Below are 13,208 nucleotides of genomic sequence, written 5' to 3'. Positions count from 1 at the left end.
TACCAGGGGAGGGCTCATTCATAAATCAGCTTTCAAGCTGTGTACTGCTTGAATCATGTCGGAATTTCCTGGGTCCATCACGCTGTCCCAGACCACAGCCTTCACGGTAGCATGGCATGTTTTCCTACTGACCCCTGGCTTTTGGGGGACTGGGTGGGTTGTTTCCTCCCACAGGCGCTGGACTGGATCCAAGAAACAGGTGAATTTTACCTCTCAACGCATACCTCCACCGGAGAGACCCCAGAGGAGACTCAGGAACTGCTGAAGGAATATGGGGAATTCAGGGGGCCTGCCAAGGTAGGAAGCACCCTGGGCCTTCCCCACATCGACCCAGCACTTCCCAGTCTGGCCAATTTCACGTGGCGAAAGGGAGAGCAGACTCTTGCACAAAAATGCTTCGCCACAGTGGCAAGGGGGGAAGCATCAGTAGGATTATGTCATTTGAAACCCAAATACCCAAAGAATGGCAGCTGCTGGATAGAGCGTCTGTATGCAGAAGTTAGCTGCTGTGCCAGGGCCTTCCTTGTACCCCTCTTCATGCCCCAGGTTCTGGGCTCTGCTGTGTTCTTTCAGGCCAAATAAGGCAAAGGGATGTATTCCTGTGAAATGCACATTGCATGTGTGAGCATTGCACCTAGCCACATGTTCTTGACACTTGAATGGCTTGGAAAATCCACCTTATGGGAAGGGCCAATGGCTATGGGTGAATTTATTGCCTGTTTAAACTCATGTTGTTCAAGGGTCAACTGTACTTCTGTCTGGCCGCAGACCTGAAAATGAGCCAGACTGGAGTCTCTGGGGACCCAATCCTGCACTAGTGCACATACCACACCCCTCACACTCCCATTCACACCGAGGCAGGGAATGTACAATAGGAGGAAATCTCATTTTCATCTGTTTTCACAGCCAGGATTTGATCTGAGGACCCTTGGGTTTGAATGAAAACTGATTTGTCTGAGTTCCCTCCTTGTAGCCTCCTGTCCCTCACTCTGGGCTCCCTGCCCTGCGAACCTTTCTGGGCATCACTCCCACACACGGCAGATGCTCTTCCAAGGGTGAGAGCTGATTTTGTGGGAGTCAAGGGGGATATATGGAGGCCCATCCTACCCACAGATCCCTCTGACACAACGGCGAATGTTCCTCTAGTTTGCTGTGGCATAATTCGGCCCTTAGTCTCCTTCCTGAGCTGACATTTCAGAAGTGGCCACCCACTTGCTGAGTCCTCCCCTTTTCAGCCAATGGGAAAAGCTGTCAGTTCAGGTAAGAGACTTATTTCAATACCAGCGAGAACAAGCAGCACTAGGGAGGTGGCAGGCGCACAGTACCCTTTTCAAATCCAAATGAACATGGCTTTGGAATTACCCACTTTGCATCTATCTGCCCCGCTCCAAACAGTGTCAGTAATGAACTGTTAACAAGCCAGACAGCATTAGCTCCCCTGGTTCCTACTCATGTAGGATGGGTTGCAGCAGTACATGGGATGGATCGCAGAACGTCCGAGGATCAGAATCTGTGCGTAACTGAAGTGCAAATGCAGAGAAGCATTTAGTCAATTTAATCCATTCTTCCTTCACCTCTTTCTCCTCTTTTCTGCTCACATTGTTACTCGGGTTTCCTGCTTTGGGCATTCATCAGTTGATAGATATTTGGGTTGTTTACACTTTGGGGCTACTATGAATAATACTGCTGGGAACGTTTGTGTACGAGTTTTGGTGTGAACATGTGTTTTCAGTTCTCATAGGCATATAACTGGGAGTGGAATGACTAGGTCATAGGGTGACTCTCTGCTTAACTTTCTATTTTTGGGGGGTATTTATTTATTTACTTTTATGCTTAACTTTTTAAACTGGCAATTTCATCTCTGAAAGTAAAAGAAGCTATGAGATAAACTGGATTTCATTCTTATTAACAAAAGAGAATGAAGAGATAAGGAAAATTACAGGAGTCTTGGCAGAACTAAATTACGTGTTGGAATTCAGATTGTTAGGAAAGGGAACACTGGGCATGTCAGACAGGCACTTAGAATGAGAAAAATGGAATCAAAACCATTCAGAGAAAAGATGGGCATAATTCTGTTTCTGAGACTACAAAGAGAAATAAATATTGCTCACGAGTGAATATTTTTGAAAGGTTTAGTTGTTTGTATTTAATGACACACTCTCCTCTATGAAATGAATATGAAGATATAGCTCAAGAGAACTGTTTACCCACACAGGGAGCTCAATAGTTTCTTATCAACAAAAAATGTATCAATCAATCAATAAAAATAATGTTGACAATGAAAGGCAAATTGGTAGATTATACTGAAATTATAAGAAAAATACCAAAAAGGCTAAATCTTAAAGATTTATGAAACGTGCTAAAGACACAAAAAGGGCTTTTGAAATACTGTATTCAGTATAAGGCTCACTGATTGGGGGACGATGGTCAAAGGAAGCAAGAAAGGAAAAGAAAGGAAAGAAAGAAAGAGAAGAAGAAAAGAACTGTCTTTCCTTTATTTACCTGCTTTTTGAGTAGATAACATAGAATTCAAAAAGGAAATGACAGAACATACATTAGAGGACATATCAAGCCCAATATAAGTGAGATGTCAGTTCCAAATTTCTGGGCCCAAATGAATTATATTCCCCCAAAGGTTTCTTTTTGTCCACAAGATCATGTAGGTACTTCTGAACCTAACATTCGAGAACCTCTGCAGCCTGATCCTCACTGTACCAGTCCATATGAGTTACTCTCTCTTGGTGGCAAGATCTGAGTTTCAAACTGGTCACATTATGAGATAGAAACTATGTTGCTGGACCTCCAGGAGCCCAGAAAATGCTGACTGACTCCACCATATGGGAAAAACAAGAAACATGGCCTAGTCTCACTTCTGGAGATGAAAGCTGAAATGTCACCCGAGACTGAGTCAGTTCCAGCAGCCACACTATCTGGTCATCTCATCTCAGGGCATCAGGGATATATCGCCACATTCAGCTTCCCTTCCTTTCTCCTCTCTGCTGTCTGCATTTTCATTCTACTCTGCAGCTACCTACCCAGTCCCCTGCCTCTGCACTTCACACTCCCAGAGAAACCGCCTCCATTGACCCAGAATATTGCCACTGTCCCCGTGTAGACAGAGCTCTTAGGACAGGACAGATCAGAAGTAACTCGCTGCATATTGATGGGCTGCCCTTGCGGGGCAAGTTATAACCTCTGACCTCATGCTGTGGCCAGGCATATGGCAGGTTGCACTAGAGTCACCCATGTATAAGAAATCATTTCAGACTGCTCTCAGTTATCCATTTCATGGGCCAAATTTATCATCTAATTCTTCTCAATATACACCCTCAATCTTACTGCTCTGGCTTTACACTCCTCTAAACACAAGACTTAGTCATTTGCTCATTCATTTATTCAACATTTATGCTATGCCTACTATTTTCTAGACATTGGAGATGAGTGAATAAGATACAGCACTTTTAGGAGTTCGTGGACTAATGAAGGAAACATATACATGATTCAGTGTGACACATGCTGAAGTAGAGGCATATATGTGCTGCTGGGGGAACCTTGGGAAGGGCATCACCTGCTCAGACTCTGTGTGTGTGTGTGTGTGTGTGTGTGTGTGTGTGTGTGTGTGCATGCGCGCACGCACACAAAAGGGCTTTTGGGTTAAAAGCAGGGAGAAGTAGGAGCCACTCATCACAGCAGCGGGGGGGGGGGGGGAGGGGGCGGCATGTGAGGTTGGACTCGTTGCAGGTGAGGGGCCATGGAGAGGGTAGAGACCGTCACAGGTGTAGGTGAGGTCACGTGGGGGGAAGGTTTGTCAATACTGCTCATTTTATTGTCCATTATTTCCTCTCCCAGATTCCACACATCCCTGGAATACTTTTGGTCACAAGTCTTTCTTTTTGCTGACTCTGAATCACAGTTTTGATGTTTCAGGATAAAGTTTCCCCTAGTAGGGCTGCTGCCACCAGCTTTCTATAAAACCCCATCTCATGCTGACGTCTCCTGACCAAGAGCAGAGAATAAATATGTATTTCCCGAACTTTACACAAAGGCAGATTTCTTGATTATAGTTGTAAAAATTAATCTCTGTTTTAAGTAAATTGTTTTCAGGGGGTTGCGGGGGATCCTAAATGCAATGAGGTGGTAGTCCTTAGGATACCAGGTATCTTTTCTTACCCCATTCCCAGTGCTGCTATTCTTAGCCTGTCCATGGCTAAGGAGCTGCTTCTCCTGGCCTCATACCCACTTTCTTTCCTTCACACCAAAGCTCTCCTGGCTCCGGGTCTCCCAGTCCTGGGTGCAGCCCACTGTCCCTGAGGCCAGAGAGGCTCAGATGTGCTGAGCAAGCTGCTGGCAGGCCAAGTCCTCCCTGCCAGCCTCTTAGGCACTTCTTGGGAGGGTCGGTGACCTGGGAGGGGCTGTGATGAGCCTGGAAAGGCAGGGGAGGGCGACTTAGGCTCCTCTATCTTGTCTGCTCTTCCCCCAGCGATTTTCTGCCTCTCTCCCTCAGTTATCTAGATTGGAGCATGACCCAAACCTTGGGCCTACTGCCCTCCCGTCCAAAAGATCATTGTACTTCTCAGAGTATTATTTAAATATTGTTTCCTTTCCTTTAAAATCTGCTAGGCTTCCCTGATCGATTTTAGAGTTTCAAAACCCAAGTACAAGATAAAAGATGAGCAAGTGTTTACTTGTTGAACATCCCTTTCATTTCTATGTCTTACGCGGCAAGAAGTCCCACGTCTGAGACCTTTTCTGCCCATGCCAGCCCACTGTTGCTGTTTTTCCTGGTTTAAAATTCCTGCTGTGTAACTATACATACTTCTTGTTTTGACATTCAATTACATGATGCCCTGAGTCATGTAACTACTCTCTGGGAAAATCTTGTCCCCTCGAGAGATAGAGACTGTTTCGGGGAAATGAGCATCTTTTTCCTTCTTGTGTTTAACCCCCTGGACTCCCCCCTACAGCCCTCTGCACAGTAGTGTAGACAGAATTGGTGCTGAGCAAACACTTGCTAGAAATGAAGTTAACAAATACACATCAGAGCTCCACCTTCCTCAGCCCTGTAATGGATTCCAGCTTCATTGATGCTTTCCTCTCTTCCTCTGTGGAAACTGGAGACAGAGCCTGGTGGTGAAAGGGACGGTGTTTACCCTTTAATCTGCTGCTTGGATTTCTTTAGATCCTGGCATGTGCTCCCTTCCCTGGCGCTTAGAAAGCCCACTTCAGGCCAGTACAGTGAAGGGGAGGACTAGCGACTGTGGGGCAGCGGCACACAGGCTGTGTCACTCACAGGCGGTAGGAACTTGGACAAGCCCTGAGCCTCTCAGCCTCAGTGTTTTCATTTCCTTCTGTTGCTTCAAAGAGTCTTGCACTTCCTCTCTCCACCTACCTCCCAGGGAGTCTCAGATGTGGCATTAGCATCCCCTGTAAACTGATAAAGCCCTATATTAATCTAAGAGGTTCTTACATCAATAATTACAATGACTATCACTAAGGTTTACTGAGTTCCTGCTGTGAGCACTGTTTCAGGCACTGTTCTAAGTGTTCTGCATCGCCAACTATGTCATGCTCACAGCAACCTCACAATGTTATGATTCCCATTTTGCAGATGAAGGAGCTGAGGCACAGAGGGTTTAAGTAATTTGTTAAAGACCTCCCAGCTAGTCAGTGCCAGAGCTGAGGTGTAAACCCAGGCAGTCTGTCCGTGAGGTGTCTGTGGTTTCCGCATGGGGGGATGGATCTTACTGAGCCATCCAGCCATTGGCCTCTAGCCTCTCATGATTAGTGGCTGCTGTAAAGGAGAAAAAAGCAGGTGGGGTGAGGGCCATGGGAATCTATGTCATCTGGTAACTTAAACCCTCCTTTGGGGCAGCAAACAAAGGAGAAGGTGAAGCTTCTGATTCAGCTGGCCGACAGCTTTGTGGAAAAGGGCCACATCCATGCCACAGAGATCAGGAAGTGGGTGACCACGGTGGACAAGCACTACAGAGACTTCTCCCTGCGGATGGGGAAGTACCAGTACTCCCTGGAGAAAGCCCTGGGCGTCAACACAGAGGTAGGTGTGGGCTGCCCAGCTGGGACGCCTCCTTTCCCATCTCCCTCAGCGCGACTGCTGCCATTGCCATGGAAGGAAGCAGGTTTCCAGAGCCGCCTCTCTGAGCGCCGACCCCTTCAGCACTTGCCTGGTGTGGTTTCCCCTTGCGGGGAGGGATCTTACTGAGCCATCCAGCCATTGGCCTCTAGCCTCTCATGATTAGTACTATATATATTGCAAAATTGGCTGGCTGGGGTTGGGGCCTGTGGCTACAGAACAGAGTTTTTCTGTGTGTAGAGTTTACTGTTGACTTTGAGGACTACCATCTTCTACCCAATTACGTTAATCAGCAAATGATTAGAGTCCCCAGTATGTACAATAGTGCTCTTTCAAGAATAAGGGGTGTAGTTTGTGCAAAGGCCATTTGACATTTCAACTGAAAGGAGATCCTATCTGCCATGAAGCAAGGGAAGACTGACTTTTAATCTCTTCTTCATCATAGGGGTCAGTGACCTGGGAGTTAAGAACTACACACAGGCTGGCAGTTCAGTCCTAGGATTTCTAATTCTTAAATCTTTATTTATTTACTTTTTGTTAATACTCACCTGAGGATATTTTTCCTTTGTTGTTTTTTTGTTTGTTTGTTTGGGTTTTTTTAGGGAGATTGAAAGAGAGAGGGAAAGACAGAGAGAAACATTGATGTGAGAAAAACACATCGATTGGTTGCCTTCTGCATAAGCTCTGACTAGGTCCTGGGCCGGGGAGGAGCCTGCAACCAAATATGTGCCCTTGACCAGAATTGAACCTGGGACCCTTTGGTCCACAGGCCAATGCTCTACCCACTGAGCCTAACTGGCTAGGGCTAATTCTTAAATCTTTAAATAGGCTCATGCTCTGAAGCAGAGCAGACTAGAGAGTAAAGAGGTCAGATCACTAAAATTGGGAGAATTAATGTCTAACCTGTGAGATTTTTTTTCTAGAAGTTTCCATTCTGTATAAATACCAAACATTGGTTGAAATAAGCAGGGAGGGGCAATTAGAAAAATCAGTAATTGTTTTCTGTTTCCAAGGGAAGTTGCTTGTTTAAATAAAAATATTTGCTTTTATTATTTTCCCTCGACAAATGAAAGTTTTCTTATGTCTTTATGTGTTTCTGCTTCACATACATTTATATGTATAGTAATCAATCTTGGACTCATTTTGTGTGTGTGTTTAGATTTAATCAGGACCAAAGTCCCTAGAGAAATATGACACTAATTATCGAATGTATTCATTGTTTTTTTCTTGCTGTGGACATTAGTGCTGAACATTTGACCTCAACATTTGATATTTTTCTTACTTGAAAAAAAATGACCACATGAAGAAGAGTGCTTGTGGGTGACAATTTGTGGGATTCCCGCTCTCCTCATCCTTCTCCATTATCTCTCTCTCTGTTTTTCACCTCTACCATCCTCCCCAGCCCTGCTTAGTTGCTTTCCCAAAGCATCTCCGAGGTGACCTCTGTGCTCTCTCTGTGCAGGATAACAAGGACCTGGAGCTGGACATCATCCCAGCGAGCCTTTCGGATCGTGAAGTCAAGCTGCGGGACGCCAACCACGAAGTCAATGAAGAGAAGCGGAAGTCTGCCCGGAAGAAAGAGTATGTTTGGGGGGAGCTTCCACCCAACAACAGGCTCCTCGTGACTGTGCTTGGCTTTCACCGTCACCTGTCCCTTTGGACAGCTCCATGTATCCTCATGACCACCTGCAGAGGTTGGAATGGACATACATGATGCTTCCACCCATATGTCACGCTAACCAAGAACTACAGGGCATTGGCTAGTGGAGACAGTGGATCATGTCCACCTCACAAAGCATTGCCTGATGATTCTGCTCTTTATTTTGGTCTTGCACAGCTACATATATCCAGAGGTCTTTCAAGGGCTTTGTGAAGACTATTTTGACAGATTCCTTTTGGGTAATGCTGGGGAAAAATAGTGTTTCCAAAGATTAAAAAGCCATAGGTAGTTGATTTATAAAAATGAAGTAGGACCACAGGTCCCTTGGAGCTGAAGACACTAAAGCGAAGTCAGAGCTTGAGTTTCATCTGGGGAATGTTTTAGTTTGTCTGGGCTGCTGTACCAAAGTATGACAAATTGGGTGCTTTAAACAATATAAATGTATTGTCTCACAGTTCTGGAGGCTAGAAGTCTGAAATCAGGGTGTTGACAGGGTTGATTCCTTCTAAGGGCTAAGAGGGAAGGCTCTGTTCCAGGCATATTTACTGGCCTTGTAGACCACCTGCAGAGGTTGGAATGGACATACATGATGTTCACATGGTGTTCTCCCTGAATATATGCATGTGTCCAGATTTCCCCATTTTTTAAAGACACCAGTCACTTTGGAATAGGGGCCCACCCTATTCCATTATTAACCTCATCTTAACTAATTACATCTGCAATGACTATTTCTAAATAAGGTCACATTTTGAGGTACTGAGAGTTGGTATTTTAACATATGAAATTTGAGGGGGACACACTTCAACCCATAACAGGAAGGAGAATGAGACCACACATGGCCAAATATTACTGCTGGGCTCCCTCTGGAGCACCAAATAGCCAGAGGGTGGCAAAGGATGCATTGAAAGTAAAACAAAATGGGGTAGAGGGTAGAAGAGCTAAATTATGAAAAGACACAAAACTGCAGGAAGCAGGTGGAGAAAAAGGAAGGAGGAACGAGAAGGCCAGAAACCCAATGCAGTAAAATCAAAGACAACTTTCCCAAGCATGTCAAATTATATTCCTTCTGACTTATTTCTCTCCTTGTTTACTAAGCACCTACAATGTACTAGAAACTTTGCTTCCACAACCCTGTTTAATCCTTGCAGCAATCCTGTATGATCGCCTGTTTTATAAGTAAGGAGTCTGAGGCTTAGAGAAGCAAGTGCTCCCTCTAGTAAATGACAGTCATAATTCAATTCCCGTTTGACTTCAAACCTCATGCACTGTCCACTTTACCAATAGAGTAAGAATAGTAAGAGTGACTAATTAACTCCAGCAAAGAGGAATGTATGAAATCAGGACTTTAATATTAATAGAAAGGCCACTACTGGTACAATGTATTGCTTTAAGGAAAATCCCACCATAACAAAGGTCCAGGGAAAGATGCTGCTCATTTTAATATTTCTTGTGAAATTTTGAACAGGGGACATGTTGGGGATAATCGTTCTCAAAATTTTCCTGGGATGGGACACTTGGAATTACTCCTAGGAAAAACTAACATTAAAAATCTAAAATAAGCATGAATACATACTCGGTGCTAAATTATATATTATTATGTATCACCTGCCAGCTGGGAAGCACCATTTCTAATAAAAACTTGTGAAAGAAGGAAGTTAGGTGGGTACCCTGCAGTGAAGCCCAGTGCAGCCTACGCCTACCAGCTGCCCACCCACACTGTCATCAGGGCCCGAGGCGGAAGGGCGCCCTCTCCCTGTAGACCCGCAGCACCAGCTGCTCTTTGTGGGAGGCTGAAGAGCAGTCCCCTAACATCGTCCACACGTGCTGTGCTTGTGATCACACACTGCGCTTTGTGCACATCAGCCTGTGATGCAAATGAGCCCCATTGTAAGTAGTGTGAAGTACATGGGATAATCCAGGCCAGAGGTCAGCAAACTGTGGCCCACAGGCCAAATGTGACCCAAAACCTGCTTTAAAAAAATTAAATGTATTGGGTGGCATTGGTTTATAACCACCTATTTTATATAGTCTGTAAGCTGAAGACTCTTTTTTATCTATGTATATAAAAGGCTAAGCGACCAGCCGACCGGCTGACCGGCCGGTAGCTATGATGCACACTGACCACCAGGGGGCAGATGCTCAATGCAGGAGCTGCTGAGTGACAGCAACTTTGCAGAGTGCCCTCTCGCACTCCAGGACCCCTCAGGGGATGTCGGACTACCGTTTTCAGCCCGATCTCTGCAGGCCAGGCTGAGGGACCCCACCTGCATGAGGGACCCAACTCACACCGCAAATGCCCTTCGAGCATTGCCGCCCCAGTGCGGCCAGTCAGGCAGGGACCACAGGAGGTTGGCTCCAGGGTGTGTCCGGCCCATCTCGTCCAGTCCCACCCCGCTGGCCACCTTCTAATTAATTTTCTTTCAGTGTGCATGAATCCGTGCACTGAGCTTCTAGTTTTTAAATGATTAAAAAATATGAAAAGAAGAATATTAGTGGTGTAAAAATTAAATGAAATTCTTTTGTGTCCATAAAGTTTTATTGGGACACAGCCACACTTACTGTTGTTGTTTTTTATATACTGTCTCTGACTCCTTTTACACTACAGCAGCAAAGTGAGTGGTTGTAGCAGAGCCTGAATGGCCCACAAATATACCTGGCTCTTTACAGATAAAAGTTTCCTTACCCTCCCCTCTCCCCCAGTCTCAGTGGTGGTGTCCTAGCATTTGTTTATTTTTAGCTTATAAACCTGGTTTAACTTACAGTACTGTGAGTTGCTCTGGTGTAAGTCAACAACTCCACTAAACAGATATCATCATCTGGGGGCTCTAAGGAAAATTTAGGAAGCTGAACTTGAAGCTATGTAATTGGTTAGAATGCATATGAAGTGTGCCACATGCTTGTGCACACATGCAAATACACGTGCAATTGCACACACATACATGTCAGCACAGAATCACTAAATGGAAGAACTGGGATGGGAAAGGGAGAGAAAATGCGGATGTGGCTGAGCACAAACCTTCCAAAGAGATACAGAGTAAATGAGCAGAGTGAGAGGGACTCAGATAATGCTCAGAGCCAAGGAGTTCTGCAGAAAGGAAGAGGTGTATTTTGGTAAAGTAGAAAAATAGGACGCTCAGTCATGTCATGAATGCTGGGGTGGGGAAGTGACACTTGCAGGAAGGGAGGTATTATCTCTCTAACCAACTAAACGCCCATGTGTTCCCTTCTAGATTCATTATGGCCGAGCTGCTCCAGACAGAGAAGGCTTATGTAAGGGACTTACACGAGTGCTTAGAGGTGAGTACTGCAGTCGTCAGCCCACAGCTGTATAAGGAAACTGCCAGCCTCAACAGCGGCAGGTCCTTGAGGGGAGAGAGCTCTTTGTCTTCTCCCGGAACTTCACAAAAGACACGCCAGCCCAGGAAATCCTTCTACCCGAGGCATAGTAATTGCACGGCAGGTTCAACTGCTTTTGAAAACAAACTTTTCTCAGACTTGAGCTAGACCCAGCAGAAAAGCTTATAAGACCCTTGAGTTCAAGATAAAAACCATGACACAGTCAATGAACTCGAGTCTGAAATTCTGCATCCTCCCCTCAACAAACACTCGGACATGCACAGGTTTAATAAACAAGAATAGCGTGGAGTCTGTGCTCTTGACGAAGGTCATGGTGTGTTTCCCTAGCAACAGCTCAGGATAATGGACCTCCGGTTTTCTTCCTTTCCGTCCTGCTTATTTACCGTTTCCACTGTTTCCACTCTGCATGCATTGCCATCTGAGTCTCACATCACAGCGTGAAGGCCTGTTTATTTCATCTGTATTTCATGTGGCAGTTCTTGCCGGTGATGAACTGTTGCTGTCTTACAGACCTACCTGTGGGAAATGACCAGTGGCGTGGAGGAGATCCCCCCTGGGATCCTGAATAAAGAGCACATCATCTTTGGCAACATCCAGGAGATCTACGATTTTCATAACAAGTAGGTTGGTGGAGGGTTTCCGCGGAGCACACTTAAGGCCATAGATGCCCAACGATAGGGCTTCCCAACAAGAGGATCAGGACTGCTTGGGAAATCTCGCCTGGTAAATTGTTACCTGTTAAATTTTCTAAGTCAGTTACACACTGTCAGACTTCTCTCTCTCTCACTCATATTTCTCCACAATTGTCCAAAATTCCTAGTGGAGAAAAGTACTCAGCAATGTTCTCCTTAGAGGCCTAACTGGCAGCATCTTTGTACTCAGTCAGAATGATAACCAGGCTTTGAGGAAATAAAAGTAGCCTTTCCTCATTGAAACTGTGGAGGATCCTGACATTAGAATTCATCTGAGGCTAACTAACCGTTCTGCCTTGTGGGCCTTAGATTTCAAATTCCACTGAAGTTCACGTTCAACTAAATATTTTCTCCCAACTATCCCATCATCTCATCCAAAACAACAGAGAAAAGATAGGTAGGTAGGTAGATAGATAATAAAAATACCTAATGGAACACAGTTCTTGACATCCTATAGGGGAGAACATCATTTGTTCCTCTCTGTTTTGTTGAAATAAGTAGAACCATAGGGCCCTAAAATGTCATGACTCATTTTGTCCAGCTCCCGACTGGATTTAAGTATCGTTTCCACAACATACTAAACCACATGTTCCATCATTAACAGAAGATCAGCAAGAACATTGGTAACTAGTTATGTAACCTACGTAATGGAAATAACTCAGTTTCCAAAATGCCAATAGGGAATCTCAAGACACAAGGAGTTTGATGGTATAAAGTCCTGGAGCTCGCTCAGGACCCCGTTTCAAAGAAGGGGTGAGAGATGGAGGTGCAGTGTTGTAAGTCCTGAGGTCAAGCCATAGGGCTTGTACTGGGATAAGCAGTCATGCTGGAGACAGAACCACAGCTCCCAGAGTTCCTGAGGAGGCCCGTGCACCGGCACAGCCCCGAGGCAGGACTCTAGGCAGCACGGCCCAGCGGGGCTTCCTGCAGGGATGGAAATGCCGTGTCTGGGCTGTTCAGTGCAGTAGCCCTGACACACGTGTGGCTATGGACACTGGAGCGTGATGAGTACTCCTGAGAACTGAATTTTTATTTCATTTGATAAATTTAGATGGCAGGTGGCCACCATATTGATCAGCCCAGCTCTAGAAAAGGATACCTCAGTATGGCCCTTTGCTAAGAATGAGTCGGGGGCAAGTGTTGGCTGCAAAAGGACCCTGATTTCTAAAAGGTCTAATACAGGGTGGAGATCACTCCTCTCTTGTCCACTCCTGATGATTAATCCCCTGTTATGTTATCAAATGGCATCCGTATCAAGAGAACATACAAGATGTAGCGCCCTTGACGGGTTAACCTTGTCAGATTATGTAAACAGTAAGCTCTACAGGGAAAAACCATCGGACTTTCTGGAGAACTTAAATAAAGGTTCCCAGTCTTTTTTTATCACAAATGTTAACACTCTCCTTGC

General features: G+C 45.3%; 1 protein-coding gene across 1 annotated transcript in view; it reads left to right on the top strand.

Moving 5' to 3' along the window:
• The window catches only part of LOC102442254 (kalirin RhoGEF kinase), a 279,390-nt gene that overhangs the window by 203,136 nt on the left and 63,046 nt on the right, over positions 1-13,208 (top strand). The window contains exons 21-25 of the mRNA XM_023757300.1: positions 175-297; positions 5,873-6,055; positions 7,554-7,672; positions 10,982-11,048; positions 11,619-11,728. Of these exons, the coding sequence (XP_023613068.1) occupies positions 175-297; positions 5,873-6,055; positions 7,554-7,672; positions 10,982-11,048; positions 11,619-11,728 (602 nt within the window). The remainder of the gene's footprint in view (positions 1-174; positions 298-5,872; positions 6,056-7,553; positions 7,673-10,981; positions 11,049-11,618; positions 11,729-13,208) is intronic.

This window comes from Myotis lucifugus, unplaced genomic scaffold, assembly GCF_000147115.1.
Source record: "Myotis lucifugus unplaced genomic scaffold, Myoluc2.0 scaffold_105, whole genome shotgun sequence".
Lineage (NCBI taxonomy): Eukaryota > Metazoa > Chordata > Mammalia > Chiroptera > Vespertilionidae > Myotis > Myotis lucifugus.
Note: the sequence above shows the minus strand (reverse complement) of the source record. Positions and strands in the feature narration are given on the sequence as shown.